Source organism: Phalaenopsis equestris, unplaced genomic scaffold (assembly GCF_001263595.1).
Source record: "Phalaenopsis equestris unplaced genomic scaffold, ASM126359v1 Scaffold000134, whole genome shotgun sequence".
NCBI classification, from domain to species: Eukaryota; Viridiplantae; Streptophyta; class Magnoliopsida; order Asparagales; family Orchidaceae; genus Phalaenopsis; species Phalaenopsis equestris.
In genome coordinates this window covers 2077737-2099574 of record NW_018164576.1, presented here as the reverse complement: position 1 = coordinate 2099574, position 21838 = coordinate 2077737, and the positions used below count along the sequence as shown (strand labels likewise).

General features: G+C 32.8%; 1 protein-coding gene across 1 annotated transcript in view; it reads right to left on the bottom strand.

Annotated features, from left to right (window-relative positions):
• Window positions 1-21838, bottom strand: part of LOC110021482 (putative exosome complex component rrp40) — a 28263-nt gene that overhangs the window by 6233 nt on the left and 192 nt on the right. Inside the window, 5 exon segments of the mRNA XM_020719988.1 lie at window positions 9992-10064; window positions 20480-20572; window positions 21233-21289; window positions 21561-21647; window positions 21723-21797. Coding sequence (XP_020575647.1) covers window positions 9992-10064; window positions 20480-20572; window positions 21233-21289; window positions 21561-21647; window positions 21723-21797 — 385 coding nt within the window.

Here is a 21838-nt window from a genome sequence, read left to right as displayed (position 1 = left end):
GTTTCGCTGCAACTTTTTGAACATTTTTTAAACGCACATTGTTTTGGGATAACGCACATTATTTTGGGATTGTTTTATCCACTGTTTTGGGGTGCTTTTGGTGACTGATTTGGGATAATTTATTCATAGTTTTGTGGTGCTTTTGTGGGCTGATTTCAGAGCAGTTTGGATACTATTTTGGGTATTTCTAACACTGCTTTGTGTTTTTGCCCCTCACCACTTTTTTGCTTTGAGTTTTGGAAGCGGGTTGATCTCTTTTCCTCTCCCGTCATTTTGTTTTGATTTCTCTTTCTTGCTTAATGGTTAAGTCATAAAAACGGGGATTGATGATTTAATTAATTAGAAGATATAGAAAACCTTAAATCACCTTAAGCATAAGTTAAAAACATAGGCTTCCCAGATTTTAGGAGCACACCCTAGGTGAGAGTCCATCCACCTAATTCTCAGCATATGCTTCCTAGAGTTTTAGGAGCACATACCTTAGGTGAGAGTCCATCCACCTAGTCCTCAGTGTAGACCTCTTAGACTTTAGGTTTACACCCTAGGTGAGAGTCCATCCACCTAATTCTCAGCATAGGTCTTCCTAGATTTTAGGAACACACCCTTAGTGAGAGTGCATCCACTTAATTCTCAGCATAGATTTCCTCGTCTTTAGGAGCACACCTTAGGTGAGAGCCCATCTACCTAATCTCTGCAGTGTAATCTCTTAAGGTTTTAGGAACATACCTTATGTAAAAGTCTATTCACCTAATCCTCGAATGCACAGTAAAACTAGGCACTTGACCCTGATTCACAAACTGATCAAGACACTAGACACTAGGATGTACCGAGACGTAGTTCATGCTTCCTTAATTAAATCAACAGTGAAATTCCCTCAATGACTTAATCTACAATGAAACTCAGTGCACCGGGATTTGAGCTTGAATATTACACTCAAATCCTTCTGGCAATTGGGGAAATTTCTTAACGCTGCATATGAATCATCGGACTATGATAAGTCTAGGGTCTAGGTGGCGATGACGATGACGACATTGCTTATGTGTGCTTAAACAAGGGATACGAGGTTAAATTATTAGAATAGTATCTCCTACCTCAAGGATCTTCAATAAGGGAGAGGAAATGATCTATGATACTATTCGTTGATTCTTGGTGAGATCGTTGCCCCGACACTCTTAGGTTGTCAATAGTTCTAGCACGATTAGAGTGACTAGCCTGTGGACTGTACAACTTTACAAAATATTTACAAAAATAAAATAAAAATTTCTTTTGCATGTTAAAAAGAACTCTGCATAAAAGTCTTCTGTAGATTGTCGGGTGGCAACTCTTACCCAATGTCGGGAAGCACACAATTCAGCTCTGAGCCCCCACTTTTACCAATATCTTATACTCAGTCCTGATCTTTCATATGTGGCTAAGGGTTTCTTTTGCTTGTGATTTTTTACAACTCATTTTTCTGACTTTCGCGTTTGGTTTTTTCGTCTTGTTTAATTTTCTTGCAAGTTTATTTAAATCTGCTGCAAATCATACTATGCTCGCAACATTAATAACGCAACAGTAGCAGATGCCCAGGTACGCTTTTACAGTTTATCTACAACATTTTACTTTATTGCATTATGCATTTCAAGTACCTTTTATTCTACCTGCAATCTACTCATTCTGCATGCAAAACCAAACTTTGATATCAAAAATGTGAAATATAAACTACAATTTTCAAACACTTAAACCTTGGAGTCATCGCGACGACAGGAGCTTGGAGCCAACTTTGTGGGCAGCACGGCGAGGAATTCAGATCGAATTATCCCTTCCTAGCATAATAACAACCCATAGGACTTTGAGGTAGTTTGCCCAGCGCGACGTAAATCCTCACATCTTCTTTAGGCTCCTGTACAACCATATTGTGCAGCATAAGTCCTAACTCGCTTTAGGTTGTAAGTCCTAATTTCGTAACCCGCCTTAGGTTCCGAGGTTGTCGTGTGTTACAACGTAAACCATCTTATCTCTGTGGGCTATTTGCATAATCAGACATTATGCAAGTTTAAGTCCCAAATAATAAAACTGGCAGGATCAAACAATTAATTAACATCGTCTCCAAAAAAATATAGTCACACCGTAGGATAGTCTGGGAAGTCATCGAGATTTACCTCATATCAGTGACATCCCCTACTTTCTCCTTCCTTTGGACTCCTGAAAATAAGTGTTCCGCATTGAGCCATTCCCACTTGATTTTCCTCATCCAACCTTGAAAACCTGAACCTTGAATTCTTGAAGACTAGAACCATTGATCATTATCGAAAGTTTTCTCAAGTGAGCCCCGTCATTTGGGATGTAATTAACTATAGGGGCTTGCCTCTATAGGTAACTTGGAACCCAGGTAAAATAAACCCTATTTAATCTTTGTATTATATAGGGGAACTTGTCGGTCATATATAAAAGGTTCGCAGACTAAACGGATGTCACAAATCTCTTAGTTTGCCGGATTGGGTCTATCGCCGAGGCCTACACTTATCTTTCGAGAGGGTGTAGTATTCGCGGTATCAGACACGATTATGCAAACTATTGGACGAATGAGATCCACTTGGTCTCATTTTTCAAAAAATTAAAACATACTACTTTTAAAACTCAAACTATATCTTTTATACTTAAATTAAATTTCAAAAATTATTTTCATATACCATATTTTCAAATCGCAATCGAAAAGTTGACCGACACCTCTTTGCTTTGATTTTGATTTTTCTATATTTGAGTTCCTCTCCTTGGATCTCCCTCTGGAATCAATATTTAATGTTGAACTCAAGCCCGAGATCTCGCCAAAATCCTTCCTGCGCACTTCCTCAGCCAAAATCAAATTACGTATATCATCTCTTATTTTAGCTTAGATCTACCTGCAGAATTGTTAATTGTCATCATCATGGCTTCTCTGCTATTTGACAATAAATCCAATAATATCAGCGCACGTATCTCAACATCAAGATCAATTTTAACAAATAAAAATTGATTTATGATGATATTAAAATCATTTAGATGTTGAGCGATAGACACATTCCGCTATCTTTAAGTTGAATTATTTTTTCATCAAGTGCACCTTGTTATTCGTAGATAGCTTTTTATACATACCTGATAAAACTATCATTAGATCTGCAAGTCATTTCCTTGATAACGTTGTGGGCAACGGATTTTAACAGGGTTAATCGAATAACCCCCAGAACCTATCGATCAAACATATTTCAATCAGTCTCATCCATCTTCTCCAGTCGTTTTCCCAGTAACGGAAGATGAAGTTTCTTCCAATAGAGATACTCCGATGTCATTACTTCATCTCCAGCCATCGTTTTTCCTAAATCTGAAACCACGGCTCTAATGCTAGTTGTGAAAAACGACGATAATAAAATGAAAAATGGATCGAGAAAATTTGCAAACAGAAATACAGCAAAACACAGATTTACGTGGCTCGGTAAATTGCTTACGTCCACGAAGTTACAGAGAATTTTATTAGCTTGAGGATTACACCCGTTGATTATCTCAATGATTACAAGAAAAAATCTCTCTTCCTCTCACTCTCCTCCCTTTTCTCTCTACCTGCAAGCCGCACGAAGAAAGAAACAAAAAAGGCGATAGCTTGCAATTTCTTTCTTTCCTTAGGCAGAGCACCGAACCAACACAGGAAGCAGTAGCACACGATTCCTTTCCCTGTAAAACGAACGCCTGAGAGAGACTACAAGGGAAGTTGTAGTATACATATTTATTAATTTCATCATGCTATTAGACCCATTAAAAAATTAATCAAATAATTAATGAAGTTCATTAATTATTTTCTTTTCTCTTCTGCAGCATATCATAGATGGCGGGATTCAAGCAAAGAAAGCTGTAGAAGATTTTAGGGAATGAATAAAGAGCAATTAACGCAACAATTAATTTCGAATATCAAATCTAATTTGCTGTCAAACATGAAAAAACTATCAATTTGAACAGTGAACCAGTTTCCATATTCACAACATATTCATATGTTCGTTCCATTCATACCCATCTGAGAAACCCCACATCATGATAGAAAATCATATTATACACTAGTTTCTCTTACTCCAAACTTTCAAAAGCTTAAGAAAATATTGATATAAACATATAGATATGTCGTTCCATTGATACCCATCTCAAAAGCCCTCATCCTGATAAAAAATCATATTATAAGTCAGCTTCTCTTACTCCAAACTTTCAAAAACTTTAATCATATCTACAAGGCGGCACCACTATTTTCTTTACTTGTTCAAAAAATTTAGTCATTGTGATACTTTGGCCTTCAAGGATAACTATTATGATATCCAAGTTTTATTGATAAGCAAGATAATAATATTGTTGTGCTAAAAAAAATTATCTAAAAAAACTATTTTTAAGCAAAAATAAAGATCATTGCTGATCATATTAACAGATTGAGATGCCTTTCTTGAACCTGAATTCTAAAATATAGCCATTCATTGCGCCTTCAATTCAAAAACGTGATCTTAGTGCTGGTTTGGTCTTTAAATATTACAACTGAAATGATCGGGGACTAAATTGATGTACTAGATAATGATGAGAATCAAGATGTTCTTAATGTACTGAATGATGATGATGAAGACAGTTAACAATGATCAATTAATAATAATTAAGCCTCTTATGGAGTATAAACATAAAGTTTACTTAAAGACTATTTTTTAATCTAAATATAAAATCATGCACAACATTATTGTGAGATAGCTATCTTTTGCCACTGTTATCTCAATCTTGTTAAATACTAAGATAACTTTCTCAACTGAGATTTTACCTATTAAATTAGCATAAATATGGGATTATAGTCAACCAAAAATAATTGTTAAAACTAAACATGAGTGTGCCCAGCCGTAGACATACAACAGTTCCTTCTTATGAATGTATTATGAGTCATATTACAATCAAGTTTATGCCAATCATTCTAATCAACATCAATCTCATTGGCCTCATATTTCATTTTCACAAACATTCGTACTGATAAATATGATCATAATCAATATTCTTATGATGATCAAATATCTTATGAAAAACATAAATATCATTATCAGCATAAATTAAATGACGTTTATACAAATGATCGGTTGCACATCCTCATGTAATTATGTCAATCCCCAAAGGCACTTAAGCCAATTCCACTTGTTTAAAAACCATATTCCTAAGTTGGTTCGGTATAAGTGTTGTGATGATAATGGTTTTGCCAACTAGCTTATTGATAATGATGGTAATTATTATTATGATATAATCAAGCCTTTTATTGAGCTTGAACCTAAGTATTTATCTAAGACTATTCTTGAGCATAAACATGTGATTGAGTCGAACATTATTGAACATGATGATTTCTTCTATCATTTTACCTCATATTTCTACCACAATTCAATCGATGTCTTCTTAAACTTGAGATTCCACATAATACTATTGATGAACTTAAATATAAGTGTGTCAAACTGAAAAATTGCTTAGGAGTCTAAGGGTACATTTAGAGCTGATTTGTGTTTCAGACCTCCACCACAAATTTTTGGAGAACTACTTTATTTGCATTCTCGAAATTTTTATGGTTGGGAAGCTGTTTTATTCAACCTGATTTGCTAAAGTACGGTAATTGTAAAAAACGTTGTTGATTTTCTTTTATATATATAAGAGTTTATTTCCTCCACAGATTTACAATCACAATTTTAAAAAACTGCAGCCACCCCAAAACAGACCCTAAATAGGAGATCGTGTCCAAATATAAACATCCAAAAATAGTTACTTTTCAAAGCAACCATAACGATGCATGTAATAGTCACTTATATTCCAATAATATCAATGTCATGAGAAATGTAAATATCATCATCAATACAGATTGAATTTTTTTTATCCAAGTGATCACCTTATCCATCCTCCTTTAAAACCACTCATCATAATAACATATCGTACCACACACCAATTGTTCGAACTTTGAAGATTAAAAAATTTGTCAATTCTAGATGTTTAAGCACATAAATCACCTTTACAAATTCAAAAAACTGATCGATGTATCAATTTGGCCTTTGAGATTATTATTGCAATGATCCAACTTCAGCTGATGACCTGGATGATGATGGTGATGAAAAAAATTTATCAATAATCCTCTTATTAATTCTACTTTTAAGGATTTACCTAATTATTCTTAAGCATCAATAAGACTATTAATGAGCCTTATCTTCAAATTATTTTTAGCAATATTATCTTATGAGTTAATCTTCCATTAAAAAAATTAGTTATAATTATCATTTTTCTTAATGAACATGCTAGTTATAGGATTTATCTCTTGGTTTGTCAAGAATTATATTTAAATTAGATTGAAATATTCATATAATCCTATTTCCATAAAAAGATGGATATAAAGTATTGTAAATTATTAATTATCATGAATAAAATAGGAGTTAAAATTTCTCTTTATTTCTATCTCCACTTTTCTCTCCCATAGGACTTTTCTTTCTCCATTATGTTCTCTTTCATGCCTGATCTACACAACTCTATCTCCATTGACAGCTCTTTCAATATCTCCCCTAAGTACAAACCCAACAACAACAACAACAAGCCTTTATCCCACTAAGTGAGGGGCGAATAAATTTACATGAATCTTTTTTTTCTCCATTTTGTCTATTGAGTGTCATATTTTCATTTAATTCTAATAAATTAAAATCATTTTTTATACAATTTGCCCAAGTCTATTTAGGTCTACCTCTGTCTTTCTTATTTAGGTCTACCTCTGTCTTTCTTACCTCTGTCTTTCTTAACAAAAGTCAAATCTTAAACATCTACTCTCCTAACAGGATCATCAAATGGTCGGCGTATAGTAGGACCAAACCATCTAAGACGACTCTCTCTAATCTTGTCCTCCACTGAAGCTACACCAACTCTATCACAGATATATTAATTTTGCAGTTGGTTTCTAAGTGTCAAGCCACTCATCCACCTAAGCATTCTCATCCCAGTAACACTTAACTTTATTTTATGCTTCTCTTTTAAAGGCCAACATTCGACATCATAGAGCATTGCAGGACCATCTTAAAAGATTTTCCTTTCAGTCTGAGAGTACTTTTCAATCACACAATAGGTCTGATGCATTCCTCTACTTCAACCAACCAACTTCCATTCTACTAATAACATGCTCATTTATATCACCATCACTTTGAACTATAGACCCAAGATATATAAAACGATCACACCTTTTAATGATTTGATCACCCATAGTTACAACTTTACCACTAGTACTGCTACAACTAAAATTATATTCCATGTATTCAATTTTAAGTCTATTCAGGCCTTTAGACTCTAATGTAGACCTCCATAATTCAAGTTTTTTTTCTGAACTTTTTCTTTAGTCTTCTCCACAAGAAGGATATCAACAGCGAAAAGCATACACCAAGGTACATCCTCCTGTAAATGTTCAGTAAGAGCATCCATAACTAAAGCAAAAAAATATATGGGCTTAAAGTCGATCCTTGATGTGATCCAACTGAAATAGGAAAATAATCGGTCAATCCTTCTGTTCGAACACAAGCAACAGTTTTAGTATATATATCTTTAATGACTTGAATATAAGTCCTTTCAACATCTTTCTTTTTTAGAACTCCCCAAATGACTTCTCTTAGAACCTTATCGTAAGCTTTTCAAAATTAAAAAAAAAAATATTTGTAGATCCTCCTTATTCTATTTGTACTTCTCCATCAACCCTCTCAATAAATGTATAGCTTCCATATTAGACCTACATGGCATAAATCAAAACTGATTATGATGTCTTAACCTATGTTCAATAAACCTCTCCCATAATGCTAAACTATGACGCATCAAATTAATTCCTCTATAATTTACACTCTTGTGCATCCCCTTTATTGTTAAGAATAACAACCAAAATACTTTTCTTCCACTCCTCAGACATCTTTTTGTTTTTAAAATAGGGGTGATTACATATAGGGCACCCAAAACATTGTTATTTACAAAACAAGAACCCTCTTTCATCCATTTTTCAAATTCTCACTCAAATATCAAAGGCTACGATAAAACCCGAACCCATATTTTTCATTTTTATCAAATTCACAATGGTTTGATCGTGTCACACATAAATACATCATCTCATAGTTCAAAAAATCACCTAGGTGCTTGATTTGAAAATAACAATGTTTGTTTCTTGTGCTCTGCATGTAATTATCCCTTTAAAATAATATTAAAGAATTTAGTAAGCCAAGAAACTCTCCAATCTCCTAAATCTTCCCACACTTCAACTGGGGTATCATTAGATCCTACTGATTTTTCACCCTTGATTTTCTTTAAAGCCGCCTAAATTTCTTTTTTACTAATGTGAAGCTAAAAATAAAATATTTTATGATTATTAAAATTATTAAGATCACTAAATTTGATCGTATTTTCAAAAACTTCATTGAAAATTTTATCAAAATAGCGCACCCAAATATTGAATATTTTCCTCTAAGAAAAATATTTTTTAATTTTCAACTTAAATACACTTTACTTGAGTTAAATATTTGTTTTTCTTTTCTCTTTGTTTGGCTAGTTTATACATATATTTTTCACTCTCTTTAGTATATAATCTATTATAAAGATCACTAAAAACAGAATTTTCAACGTCACAAATTGTTCTCTTAGACTCTCTATGAGCCGAAAAAATATTACCTCAGGAGTACTGATGCATCAGTACTCCTGAGGTAATATTTTTTCCTATGAGCCACCTTATATTTATACTAGTTCTCTAAGTTTTTATATTTAAACCAATTTTCATTACAAGTTATATTTTATCTTTTCTTGCACATTATTATTTCACCACCAACTACTTTTATTTATAACGTTTTCTTTCGATTCTCCAAATACAACTTTTGTCATTTGTTTAGTAGTGCTTGTTACTTGATCTCACATAGAATTCGCTTCTTCATGAACATCTCAAATATTGAAACATTAAAATTTAGTCATGAAAATAATTTTATTTTTTATTTAGGTTTCCCCATCTAATTATATGATAATGATTTCTTTTATTTTTTATCTTACAACTCTTCATCTTAAAATTCATAACTAATAATCGATATTGAATACTTAAATTTTCACTCGAAATGACCCTACAATCTTTACACTCTTGGCGATCTCTTTTTCTAATAGGAAAATAATCAATTTGTGTTTTATTAAATCTGTTCTTATAAGTAATAATATGCTCATTTCTTTTCTTAAATAAAGTATTAGCAATAACAAAATCATATGCTAAATAGAAATCTAAAATGATTACACCTTCTTCACTAATCACTCCAAAACTATAGCAACAATGAATATTTCTAAAATCATACACCACTCTACTAATATGTCCATTAAATCCCCTCCAATAAAAATTCTTTATTTAATTTTTCTAAGTCATTCTTAAATTTTTCTTTTGAACCTATATCTACATCTACTTAAGGAGCATAAGCAGTTATAACATTAAAAATCTTAGCATCAACAACAATCTTTAGGGTTATAATTGTATCTCCAATTCTAATAATTCCCTCCCTCCCTCCCTCCCTCCCTCCCTGTGTAAACCTGTTAATATCTATTTCTATATGTATATCTAATTCATCTCTCTTTTAATTAGAGGCATTAAATTGGACAGAGAATTCAAGCAATTCAAGAGTAAAAGGCCAAGTTCTACCATAAAAGGCCCATCATCAAATTAGCATCAAGAACAATCATTTTTCTAAGTGAGTTAATAATCCTTTTCCATTTAAAATTTGGCTTATTTATAGACATACCACACAATTCCTATGTATTTACATATCTAATGCCCAAGCTTTAAAATTCACATGCATAGCAGTCAAATTTTTAATATCACCTACTTTTTAGAAGTTGAATACACCTTTTCAAGCATAGGTTTATCACAACGAAGTGTTAGTAAATATGAAAGTTTAGATGTTAGATAAGTAAAATATAAAAGAATTATGTGTAAATTTCACAAAAAATAAATTACCATCAGTGCATGCTAACTCTGGATTCATACAGGAATTAGCTTTATCAATGCGAGAATATAGCAGTGTACCTATCTGCAACAGATTACAAATAATTAACACATGCCTTGTGCAAGAAACAGTGAAGTTCAAAAACATATGGATTAGATTAATGATGAATACTAAAGAATATGGTTCAACTAATATGTTCTTGCAGCAGTCAACGCAGCAGTCAACATATTTAAAAGCAACATATTTAAAAGGAAGCGTGTTTGCCTTTTAGAATTTAATATAGAAAAATCATCCTATAGTTGGTTGTCTTCACAAAAACAGAAAAATTTTGAAAAAAATGAGTATGAAAAGCTTAATCTGTTTATTTCTCCAATAGATATATATACACAGAGCTACCTATAGAATGAAAACTGCAAAAGCTTAACCAGAAATACTAAGTTTGATAATTTCAAAATAAAAAACTAAAATCAATAACCAGTATGCTAAAGCCTGCTGTCTGCCTCTTATCCCCTTCCTATTTCGGCTGGTGATTCTCCTCGATTACTTTAGTTTTCCTATTGTCCAAACATAATTTGTAGATTTGAAAAAAGTTGGTAATATTTGCCATGTAATCAATGACCCCTGAATTTATTATTCAAGTCTTAAGAAAACTACTTAAGGTATTAAAAATATAATAGTTAGAATTTGTCTAATTATAGGCTAGAGAGCAGACTGAAAGTATTTTTCTAGGAATCAAGAAAATTTCTTAGTTCATTAATTTCTACTAAGTTGAAGCTTTCTGATTCAATGTGATATATCTATCCTTATGATTGGCCTTCTTTATTTCCACTAGGGATTTTCATCGGAGTTTCCAATATTTCTTTTTTATATGTTTTTTCTTTTAGATAAGCCAAAGGTTGTATTTTGGAAAAGTCTTTATCCTTGGTTTTGAGAAAATTACGAAGCATCAAGTCCCTTACTTTTGAGTGGCTATGGTTGTTGTGAAAGACATTTCAAAGATGGAAGTGCCAAGCATTGACATCCTTCTTTCATCTTCGACTCGAATGAATTATAAGACCTCATTTTAAAGATGGTAGGCCCCTCAGCTCATGATATTAATATGAAATGGTTTAAATTCATCTTTAAATCCTACAATAAATTCAAAAATCATTTCTCATTCGACATCTTCTTTAAGAATAATCGTGTAATATAACACTTCATATTGAGATCTTAATAATAATCTAGTTCTAACAAATAAGCTTCATTGCATTGAAATATTCAATAAAAAAGAGATTACATTGCTTGGTTGTTCAGAGCTTGTCATAGAAGAGAGTGGCGTCTTTAAATTTTGGGTAAATTTGTTCGATAGCTTCCTAAACATCTTTTGCAATTGTAAAGAATATGTATTATCCACTAATTTCAAGCATAATGATGCTCAGAAGACACAAAATAATATGTTCATCCCAAAGTGCAAACTTTAAGTCTTTCAAATCTGAATGATCAACAATATAGATTTTTTCCTTTTCTTCTTCTTTTATAAAGATCTTCATAATCTGAGATCACTTTAAACAGTCTAAGATCACATTAAATAGTTTTTTTATTTAAATGATATGAGTATTAATTCATGATGGTCAACTCTTTCGAAAGGGAAGTATAAGAAAACAGGCATGACCAGGAAAGTAAGGAGAGAAAAAAGTTTAAAGATAAAAAAAAAACCCTAATATTGCTCGATATCATATAAAAAAGAAGTGACTGGAAAATTTGCATTATTTATTCCTCCAATGAACATTTATACACAAACGTGTATAGAGAATAAATGAAAATTGCACAATCTGAAGGGAAAATGCTAATTAAAATAATTTTAAAAAAAAAATATTGTCAATAACTTCATTCTATGCACAAGCCTGTTGTCCACGTCTTGCCACCATCCTATTTCAATACATAGGAGCAATCCGTGGATATCCCCTTTCATGGATCCATGCACATGTATTTTTTGTTTAACACAAGAATCTATGGCTCGTTACCCTCTCTATTTTCCAATCTCATTGGTCTTTGGATAGTCTCAATAGAAAATAATTTAAGCCTTTGTAAATAGGGACAACAATTTACTGATATTGTAAACAATGACAAAAAGGTTAGCATGCATGTCAGGATTTCTTGAAACCTTAGCGTCCAAGCCTGAGTTTGTTAAAGGCCTAATATTAATATGTAGCATGTCAGAAAACTCCATATCACTATACAAGAGTTTGTTAGGAAATTATGGCGTACAAACCGGGTATTACCCTAGCAATTATACCATGGTTTAAATAAACTCAAATAGCAAATTTAAGATTTCAAGAAACCTAGGACTCGAACACATAACACATTGGTTGGAAAAAGAAGTAACAATATGCGGGTTCTGAGTGCACATTTTGCAAGAGCTGCTACACTGGCGTCCGGTGTAGTCTTAAATAAGCAAATGTTCCCACATTACGAATGGATGCAGGTAAGGAAATTAGCCCATGAAAATAATATTAGTACAGAATATTGGAATATAAGTACTCTCACAGATAAATTAATGGAATTAGCTGATATTATGATTCATAGAAATATAAATATCTTATGTATTCAAGAAACTAAATGGGTAGGAGAAAATGCTAAGGAGATTGATAACTTAGGTTTTAAACTTTAGCATTCAGGTAAGAGTCGCACTAGAAATGGTGAAGGTGTAATTATATATAAGAGTTTGAGAGATTATGTTGTAAAAATTAATAGAATTGAAAATAGAATTATAGCCTTTAAGATTATGGTTGATATTAAGGTATTTAATATTATAAATGCTTACGCTCTTCAAATAGGTTTAGATATAAGTTCTATAGATAATTTCTAAAATGACCTTGAAGACTTAAAACAAATGATACATGACCGCTACTTTCTCAATGGTATAACCAGCAATTTAGGGTTTAAATACTATAATTTTGAAAATATATTTTATAACTTACTTTTCCACTCAATATCACTGTTCAAGAGGTATAAATGCAAGTGCACGTATCGCTCAAGTAATATAGAATTTTCTTTAGTCCCGAGTATCGATCCCACGAGAAATGCTGTAAAGTTTACGGACTTAAGAAAGGCTCTAGCTGAATTTAAAGAATCTTATTTAGGAAATAGGTTTGATTTATAGTTGTGAGCTAGAAATTCTACCAAACTACTTCTACTCCTCTAAGTTTTCTAATAAGCTAAATACATAAAGTTAAATGAGATGGAAAGTGCAAGCTATTTTAGAGGTTCCTCCCCTTGTAATAAAAATAATAGCTAATGTAGGTGTAAATCAACTAAACTTCCTAAATTAACATGCGACAAATAGGAGCATGTATTATCTTTAACCTTTTCCAAGTGAACAAAAAAACTCGGTTAACTTAGGGTTTGTCTGTCTGTCACCCGAGAAACCTTCTAGTTATCCACGCTAAAATCAGCTCCCTATCTATTTGCACTAACCTAAAGATTATTTTTTCTTCACCCTAAAGATTAGTGTGGTTTTCACGAGTTGATTGAAGTCATAACCTCCCATATCTTATGGGTTCACAATGAATTTTAACACTACAATTGGCCAAATTGCAATGCAAATGAAGTTCAAATGAAAAAACCTTCGCAATCATTGAATTAACATGATTCTAATTTAATCTACTTCTACACATGTTGTTATTTCATCACAAAAGAAAGCAAACAAGGAAGCTACTCAGATTTCATGAAGAAAACCACAAAGCACAACATCTTATATTAAATCAAAGTCAAATACTAAGAATTACTTCAATACACGACAATGAAAATACAAGATACTAATCTTCTTCCTTGAGAAATGAAGAAGATCTCCCCCCAAAGTGTTCTCCTTGCAATTCCTTACACCTCTCACAAATCTCAAAGTAAATACAGAAAAGAAAAGAAAAAACTTTTCACTTTTTCTTCACTTCCCTACACTGCTCTCTTCTTCCTTCCTTACTCTAATGTCCTCTCCTCTCGTCTCTTATGCCTCCTTGAACAAAAACCCATCCATTCGTGTGAAAAACCGCTGCAAAACTGTCCCAGACAGTTCTGGCGCCTAGGGTTTAGGCGCCACCTCCTCTGTCGGCTAGAGAAATTAACTGGCACCTATGCGCCAATATGTGGCGCCTAGACACCACCTTCTCTGTCAATTCTACATGAATCGGCGCCTAAGCGCCTATAGTTGACGTCATGGCGTCAATTCAGGCAGTCCTAGTATATTTTAGTTTACAACTCTTAAACTTAAAATCTAAAACTAATAAACGATGTTGGGTATTTAAATTTTCACTTGGAATGACTTTACAATCTTTACAATCACGGCGATCTCTTCTTCTCATAAGAAAATAATCAATTTGTGTTTTATTAGATCCACTCTTATAAGTAATAAGATGTTCATCCCTTTTCTTGAATAAAGTATTAGTAATAACAAAATCAAACGCTAAAGCAAAATCTAAAATAACTTTACCTTCTTCATTAGTTACTCCAAAACCGTAGCCACCATGAATATTTCTGAAATCTTCCACCGCTCTACCGACATGTCCATTTAAATCTCCTCCAATAAAAATTCTTTCTTCAAGAGGTATCATTTGTATTAAGTCTTCTAAGTCATTCCAAAATTTATCTTTAGACTCTGTATCTAAACCTACTTGAGGAGCATAAACACTTATAATATTAAAAATCTTAGTATCAATGATAATCTTAAGGGCTATAATTCTATCACCAACTCTATTAATTTTTACAACATTATCTTTCAAACTCTTATCTATAATTACACCTACACCATTTCTAGTGCGACTCTTACCAGAATACCAAAGTTTAAAACCTAAATTATCAATCTCCTTAGCCTTTTCTCCCACCCACTTAGTTTCTTGAATACATAAGATATTAATTTTCCTATGAATCAAAAAAGTTAGCATGCATGTCAGAATTTCTTGAAATCTTAGCGTCCAAGCCTGAGTTTGTTAAAGGCCTAATATTAATATGTAGCATGTCAGAAAACCTCCATATCACTATACAAGAGTTTGTTAGGAAATTATGGCGTACAAACCGGGTATTACCCTAGCAATTATACCATGGTTTAAATAAACTCAAATAGCACATGTATTTTTTGTTTAACACAAGAATCTATGGCTCGTTACCCTCTCTATTTTCCAATCTCATTGGTCTTTGGATAGTCTCAATAGAAAATAATTTAAGCCTTTGTAAATAGGGACAACAATTTACTGATATTGTAAACAATGACAAAAAGGTTAGCATGCATGTCAGGATTTCTTGAAACCTTAGCGTCCAAGCCTGAGTTTGTTAAAGGCCTAATATTAATATGTAGCATGTCAGAAAACTCCATATCACTATACAAGAGTTTGTTAGGAAATTATGGCGTACAAACCGGGTATTACCCTAGCAATTATACCATGGTTTAAATAAACTCAAATAGCAAATTTAAGATTTCAAGAAACCTAGGACTCGAACACATAACACATTGGTTGGAAAAAGAAGTAACAATATGCGGGTTCTGAGTGCACATTTTGCAAGAGCTGCTACACTGGCGTCCGGTGTAGTCTTAAATAAGCAAATGTTCCCACATTACGAATGGATGCAGGTAAGGAAATTAGCCCATGAAAATAATATTAGTACAGAATATTGGAATATAAGTACTCTCACAGATAAATTAATGGAATTAGCTGATATTATGATTCATAGAAATATAAATATCTTATGTATTCAAGAAACTAAATGGGTAGGAGAAAATGCTAAGGAGATTGATAACTTAGGTTTTAAACTTTAGCATTCAGGTAAGAGTCGCACTAGAAATGGTGAAGGTGTAATTATATATAAGAGTTTGAGAGATTATGTTGTAAAAATTAATAGAATTGAAAATAGAATTATAGCCTTTAAGATTATGGTTGATATTAAGGTATTTAATATTATAAATGCTTACGCTCTTCAAATAGGTTTAGATATAAGTTCTATAGATAATTTCTAAAATGACCTTGAAGACTTAAAACAAATGATACATGACCGCTACTTTCTCAATGGTATAACCAGCAATTTAGGGTTTAAATACTATAATTTTGAAAATATATTTTATAACTTACTTTTCCACTCAATATCACTGTTCAAGAGGTATAAATGCAAGTGCACGTATCGCTCAAGTAATATAGAATTTTCTTTAGTCCCGAGTATCGATCCCACGAGAAATGCTGTAAAGTTTACGGACTTAAGAAAGGCTCTAGCTGAATTTAAAGAATCTTATTTAGGAAATAGGTTTGATTTATAGTTGTGAGCTAGAAATTCTACCAAACTACTTCTACTCCTCTAAGTTTTCTAATAAGCTAAATACATAAAGTTAAATGAGATGGAAAGTGCAAGCTATTTTAGAGGTTCCTCCCCTTGTAATAAAAATAATAGCTAATGTAGGTGTAAATCAACTAAACTTCCTAAATTAACATGCGACAAATAGGAGCATGTATTATCTTTAACCTTTTCCAAGTGAACAAAAAAACTCGGTTAACTTAGGGTTTGTCTGTCTGTCACCCGAGAAACCTTCTAGTTATCCACGCTAAAATCAGCTCCCTATCTATTTGCACTAACCTAAAGATTATTTTTTCTTCACCCTAAAGATTAGTGTGGTTTTCACGAGTTGATTGAAGTCATAACCTCCCATATCTTATGGGTTCACAATGAATTTTAACACTACAATTGGCCAAATTGCAATGCAAATGAAGTTCAAATGAAAAAACCTTCGCAATCATTGAATTAACATGATTCTAATTTAATCTACTTCTACACATGTTGTTATTTCATCACAAAAGAAAGCAAACAAGGAAGCTACTCAGATTTCATGAAGAAAACCACAAAGCACAACATCTTATATTAAATCAAAGTCAAATACTAAGAATTACGTCAATACACGACAATGAAAATACAAGATACTAATCTTCTTCCTTGAGAAATGAAGAAGATCTCCCCCCAAAGTGTTCTCCTTGCAATTCCTTACACCTCTCACAAATCTCAAAGTAAATACAGAAAAGAAAAGAAAAAACTTTTCACTTTTTCTTCACTTCCCTACACTGCTCTCTTCTTCCTTCCTTACTCTAATGTCCTCTCCTCTCGTCTCTTATGCCTCCTTGAACAAAAACCCATCCATTCGTGTGAAAAACCGCTGCAAAACTGTCCCAGACAGTTCTGGCGCCTAGGGTTTAGGCGCCACCTCCTCTGTCGGCTAGAGAAATTAACTGGCACCTATGCGCCAATATGTGGCGCCTAGACACCACCTTCTCTGTCAATTCTACATGAATCGGCGCCTAAGCGCCTATAGTTGACGTCATGGCGTCAATTCAGGTTTAAGCTCCACTGCTCCAATTGCCTCCTTTTCGCCCCGTTTTCGCTCCAGTTCGCTCAAATTGCTTTACCTATTATACCTGCAACAAAAAACATAAAAATATCTTCTATTAAATTATAACATCATCAAAAATAAGTATAAAATATAGGAAGAAAATTATCATGTTAAAGGACATATGAATACCTCTTGAAGAAAAATTTTTATTAGAGTAGAATTAAATGAAAATGTTGGTTGAGTGGTAGAAGATTTTAAAAATATTCAAGGTGACTACAGTTTTGGAGTGATTAATTAAAAAGGTAGAGTCATATAAGATTTTGCTTTAGCGTATGATTTTGTTATTACTTTATTCAATAAAAGAGATCCGCATATAATTAGGTATAAGAATGGATCTAATAAAACACAAATCGATTATTTTCTTATGAGACGAAGAGATCGTCCATTTAAATATCCAACATCGATTATTACTTCTAGATTTTAAGATAATGAGTCGTAAAATAAAGAATACTAGGAATCATTATCGTAGAATTAGATGGGGGCACCTAAAAGACAACTAAAATTATTTTTGAGTGAATTTCAAGATTTCAAAATTTGGGATGTTTATGAAGAAGCAAATTCTACGTGTGATAAAGTAATAAACACTATTAAACAAGTGGCAAATGATGTACATGGAGATTCAGAAGAAAAATTTTTTATAAATAAAAATAGTTTGTGGCGGAATAATAATTTGCAAAAAAAAAATAATAAAAAGTTATGTTATAAAAATTGGTTTCAATGTGAAAGCTTAGATAATTGAGAAAAATATAAAAAAACCCATAGAAAATCTAAGAGAACAATTTGTGAAGCTAAAAATTCAGTTTTTAGTGATCTTTATAATATATTAAATATTAAATAAAGTGAAAATTATATGTATAAACTAGCCAAATAAAGAGAAAAAAAGTATGAAAATCAAAAATTGTTTTCCTTAAAAAGGAAATTCAACATAGGTGAGTGAATTATTTTGATAAACTTTTTAATGAAGTTTCAGAAAATATGATTGACATTAGTGATCTTAATATCATTAATAATAATAAAATATTTGATTTTTACCGCCGCATTAGTAAAAAAAATTGATGAGGCTTTAAAAAAAACTAATGGTGAAAAGTCTATAGGACCTGATGATATACGAATTGAAGTGTGAAAATATATAGAAGATTTGAGAGTTCTTGGCTTTCCACCAAACTCTTTAATATTATTTTAAAACTCACACACACACCCCCCTATAGAATTATTGTTGTAACCATTTTTCTTACTAAACTCATGCACACACACACCAATAGAATTATTCTTCTACCCTATTTTTTTAAAAGGATTCATACAACCGACCCCACTTAGTTGAATAAAAGCTTCTACTTGTTATTGTACACACCCCGTTATATATGCTAAGACTTGCACTTAAACTTAGAATTACAATTGTATCCTTTTGTAGGACTATAGATGCTTACAAAAGATCCACAAAGCAACATGGCACGAACTATTTGCAAATAGAATAATTGTGATATATGAATAGAATTGAAAGGTGAATAATATGTCACTTGCCCCTATTGTGATGTTGTTATGAATTCAAGGTTGTTAAAATCAACCAAGTGTAGAAAAACAATAGTGAAGTGCACCAGTACGGGTGAAGAGGGAGTCATGGGAAAATCACAAGCATTCTTTCGTCAGGACAGAACAAGTCCATACTCAAGAGGGTAGATTGGCCCTTACACCATGGATTAGCACCTCCTTTCCATTGGGGGGTCCAGTTCCAAGTTATCTAGGGCTTATATATGTGTTTATTTTGTCTTAGGTATTCAATTTTTATAATTTTTATGTCAGGACTGCCGCCAACGTCTCTTTGTTTCTTCCTAGGGTTGTATCTGAAGGCGAGAAGGTACTCCAGTTGTAAGTCATCCTAAAATGGTGCATATCTCCCACCGCCCTCCTCTGTTGCCTCCGTCATCAAAGTTTTTGATGTAACTTGGAAAAAAACATCCCTTCATCCGATCATCGCCGCCTCCCGCATGATGTCGCCCCTCCCCCCACCTAGTTGTTGTCGCCTCGCGCCTGCTGTCACCCTTTTCCAACCACCCCAAACTCGTTGTTGCCTCTTCCAGCCACCCCAAACTCGTTTGCTTGCAGCTCCTTCAGCCTTTTTATGCCTAATTGATGTCGCCCCCTTCCAGCCACCCACCTACTTGATGCTGCCCCCTTCCAACCACCTCCAACTCACTGTCGTTCACTACCAAACCCACTTTAGCCACTATTTCTCCTTAAACCGCAGCCCCATCGCCTTCGGCCTTAGCCCTAGTTCAGCTCGTGTTGAGTATTTATTATTTCCTAGTTCCAAGCATCTCTGATCGTAACCTCTATTTCTTTTCAGTAATAATATTTGTGTTTCCTATAGTGGTTTGGGCCTAACTCCAGTATCATGAAGTCTACACACAACTAAATAAAAACTAAAGTGATTCTACAAATAAATTGCAAAGTAAGATAATACCATAGAGATCAAAAGAAATATTTTATAAAGCCACAATTGGACAAGCTATTAATATGATGGCAGCAGGAAACAAAGAAGCAATAGAAAACCAAAGTTAGTGTGATAAAAATAAAAAAATTAAGATGAATATTAAACAAAGTTAGAAGATATATTAAAAATCTACATTACATCTGTTGGGAATACACTTATTGAGACCAAACAAAAAGAAAAAACATGAAAAATCAAGGATAAAAGATGTAAAAAGTATTTAAGTTAAAGTATCAAAACGAAAATGGAAAAAGGTAAATGTTAATGGTTTTATTATAGAATTTGCACTCCAAAACAGCTGAATTAACATGTTAATTCACAAGAATACTTGACTAGTACCAAATATATGAAAACATACGCACAAGATTGTTTTCAGATGACAAAATGCATTCATTAGATCCTTAGTAATAATTGAAATATTACACAATGAGTTTAAAATGTCAAACTTCTGCAGTACAGTACTAAATGTTGAACAAACACAAGTGCAATATCCAAAGCAGGATAGCTTTGCTCCAAACATTTATTAAACATTGTCAAACAACTGAAAATTATTTTTAAAGGTAAAAAAACCAACAAGAAAGTATATTATAGCACCAAGTTACAAAATAGTGATACCTCAAATTTTGGTATATTTCTTCATGTCCCTCCTTCAAATGCAAGTACTGGCAAAAAAGCTAATGTTGGGCCTTTTATGTCTACTAGAAAGTTCTGAAATCACAAAAATAAAATAAAAATCACCTCATGGACAACAAACTTAACATGGAAAAACAGAACAAAAAAATGGCAATGATAGAGAAACTTATTACCAACAATTGAACTAATTGCTAAGATTCATAAATAGGGAAATGTAGTATCACAAAAGGCAAAAAAATGAATGATGAAACGACGGCAGCAGTAAAAGAAAACAGAAGCTGGATTAAATGATGCCCAATCTGCAACAGCATATGCAAGGCAGATGTTTTACCAGCCATTACAATTATAGCTATATTGTAACCTGCTAACCCAGTTTTCATGAGAGTCAAAACAAAATTGATTGCTCAGCATAACTCAGGGTGGAGGAAATATACAAAAATAAAAAAGGTTTAAAAAAAAGGAATGTTTACATACATGCCTCTCAATTCCTATGTATTTAGCCATCTAATACCTAAACTTCAAATTTTACTTACTTCCTTACCTATGCATGAAAAGGTATATCTCACTTTTTAAAAGTTAAAATTGTGGTATCTTTTATATGATGTGAAGGATTTAGATGGTAAATGTTTGTGCATTAGATAAGTAAATACATAGAAATTGGGTGGTATGTATGTAAATGCCCCTAAAAAATAAACATAAAATATCAGGTAGTACTTGAGCACGAGAAATGCTTACATCTGCTCTAGCATCCACAACAATACCAAGAACTGTATCTTCTACAGTGGGAACATACTGCAAGGTCACCCATAAAAGCAGGACAGGGTATTAAGCGATGCAATGGCAAAAAGATAACTTCGTGAACAATATAGTAATGTCTAAAATAATAAAATCGTCTTGTATGGGAAGTGTGACTAAGGGTGGAATATGCTTCTCTTTCCTTTCTTTTTTTTTTTTTTATCTTTTCTTCTGTAGTTTATCAGTCAACAAGAAAACACAAGTTTTAGAGCGTTTTACAGCCAACAATTAAGATTCCAAGAAACCAAACACTTCAAAAATAACTCACTCTCTTTTGCGAGCTTTCTACCCAGTACTTATTTGGCTTTTTGAACTTAAGCTTCCCAGCCTTCACAGCTGATACCACATCACAGTTCTGAGAACATGCGAGTTTAAAAAGCAGCTCGTAACATAAGAGTGTAAAATTTTGATCTAATAACTTGATAAATACCTGGCGCAACCCCGCTCCCAGCCTGATTGTCTGATCAGACAAGCTTGTAAGGTCCAAAGCAACGTCACCGGGAAGCTATTCAAAAATTCAAACCATGAGTCAAATCAAGAAGGACA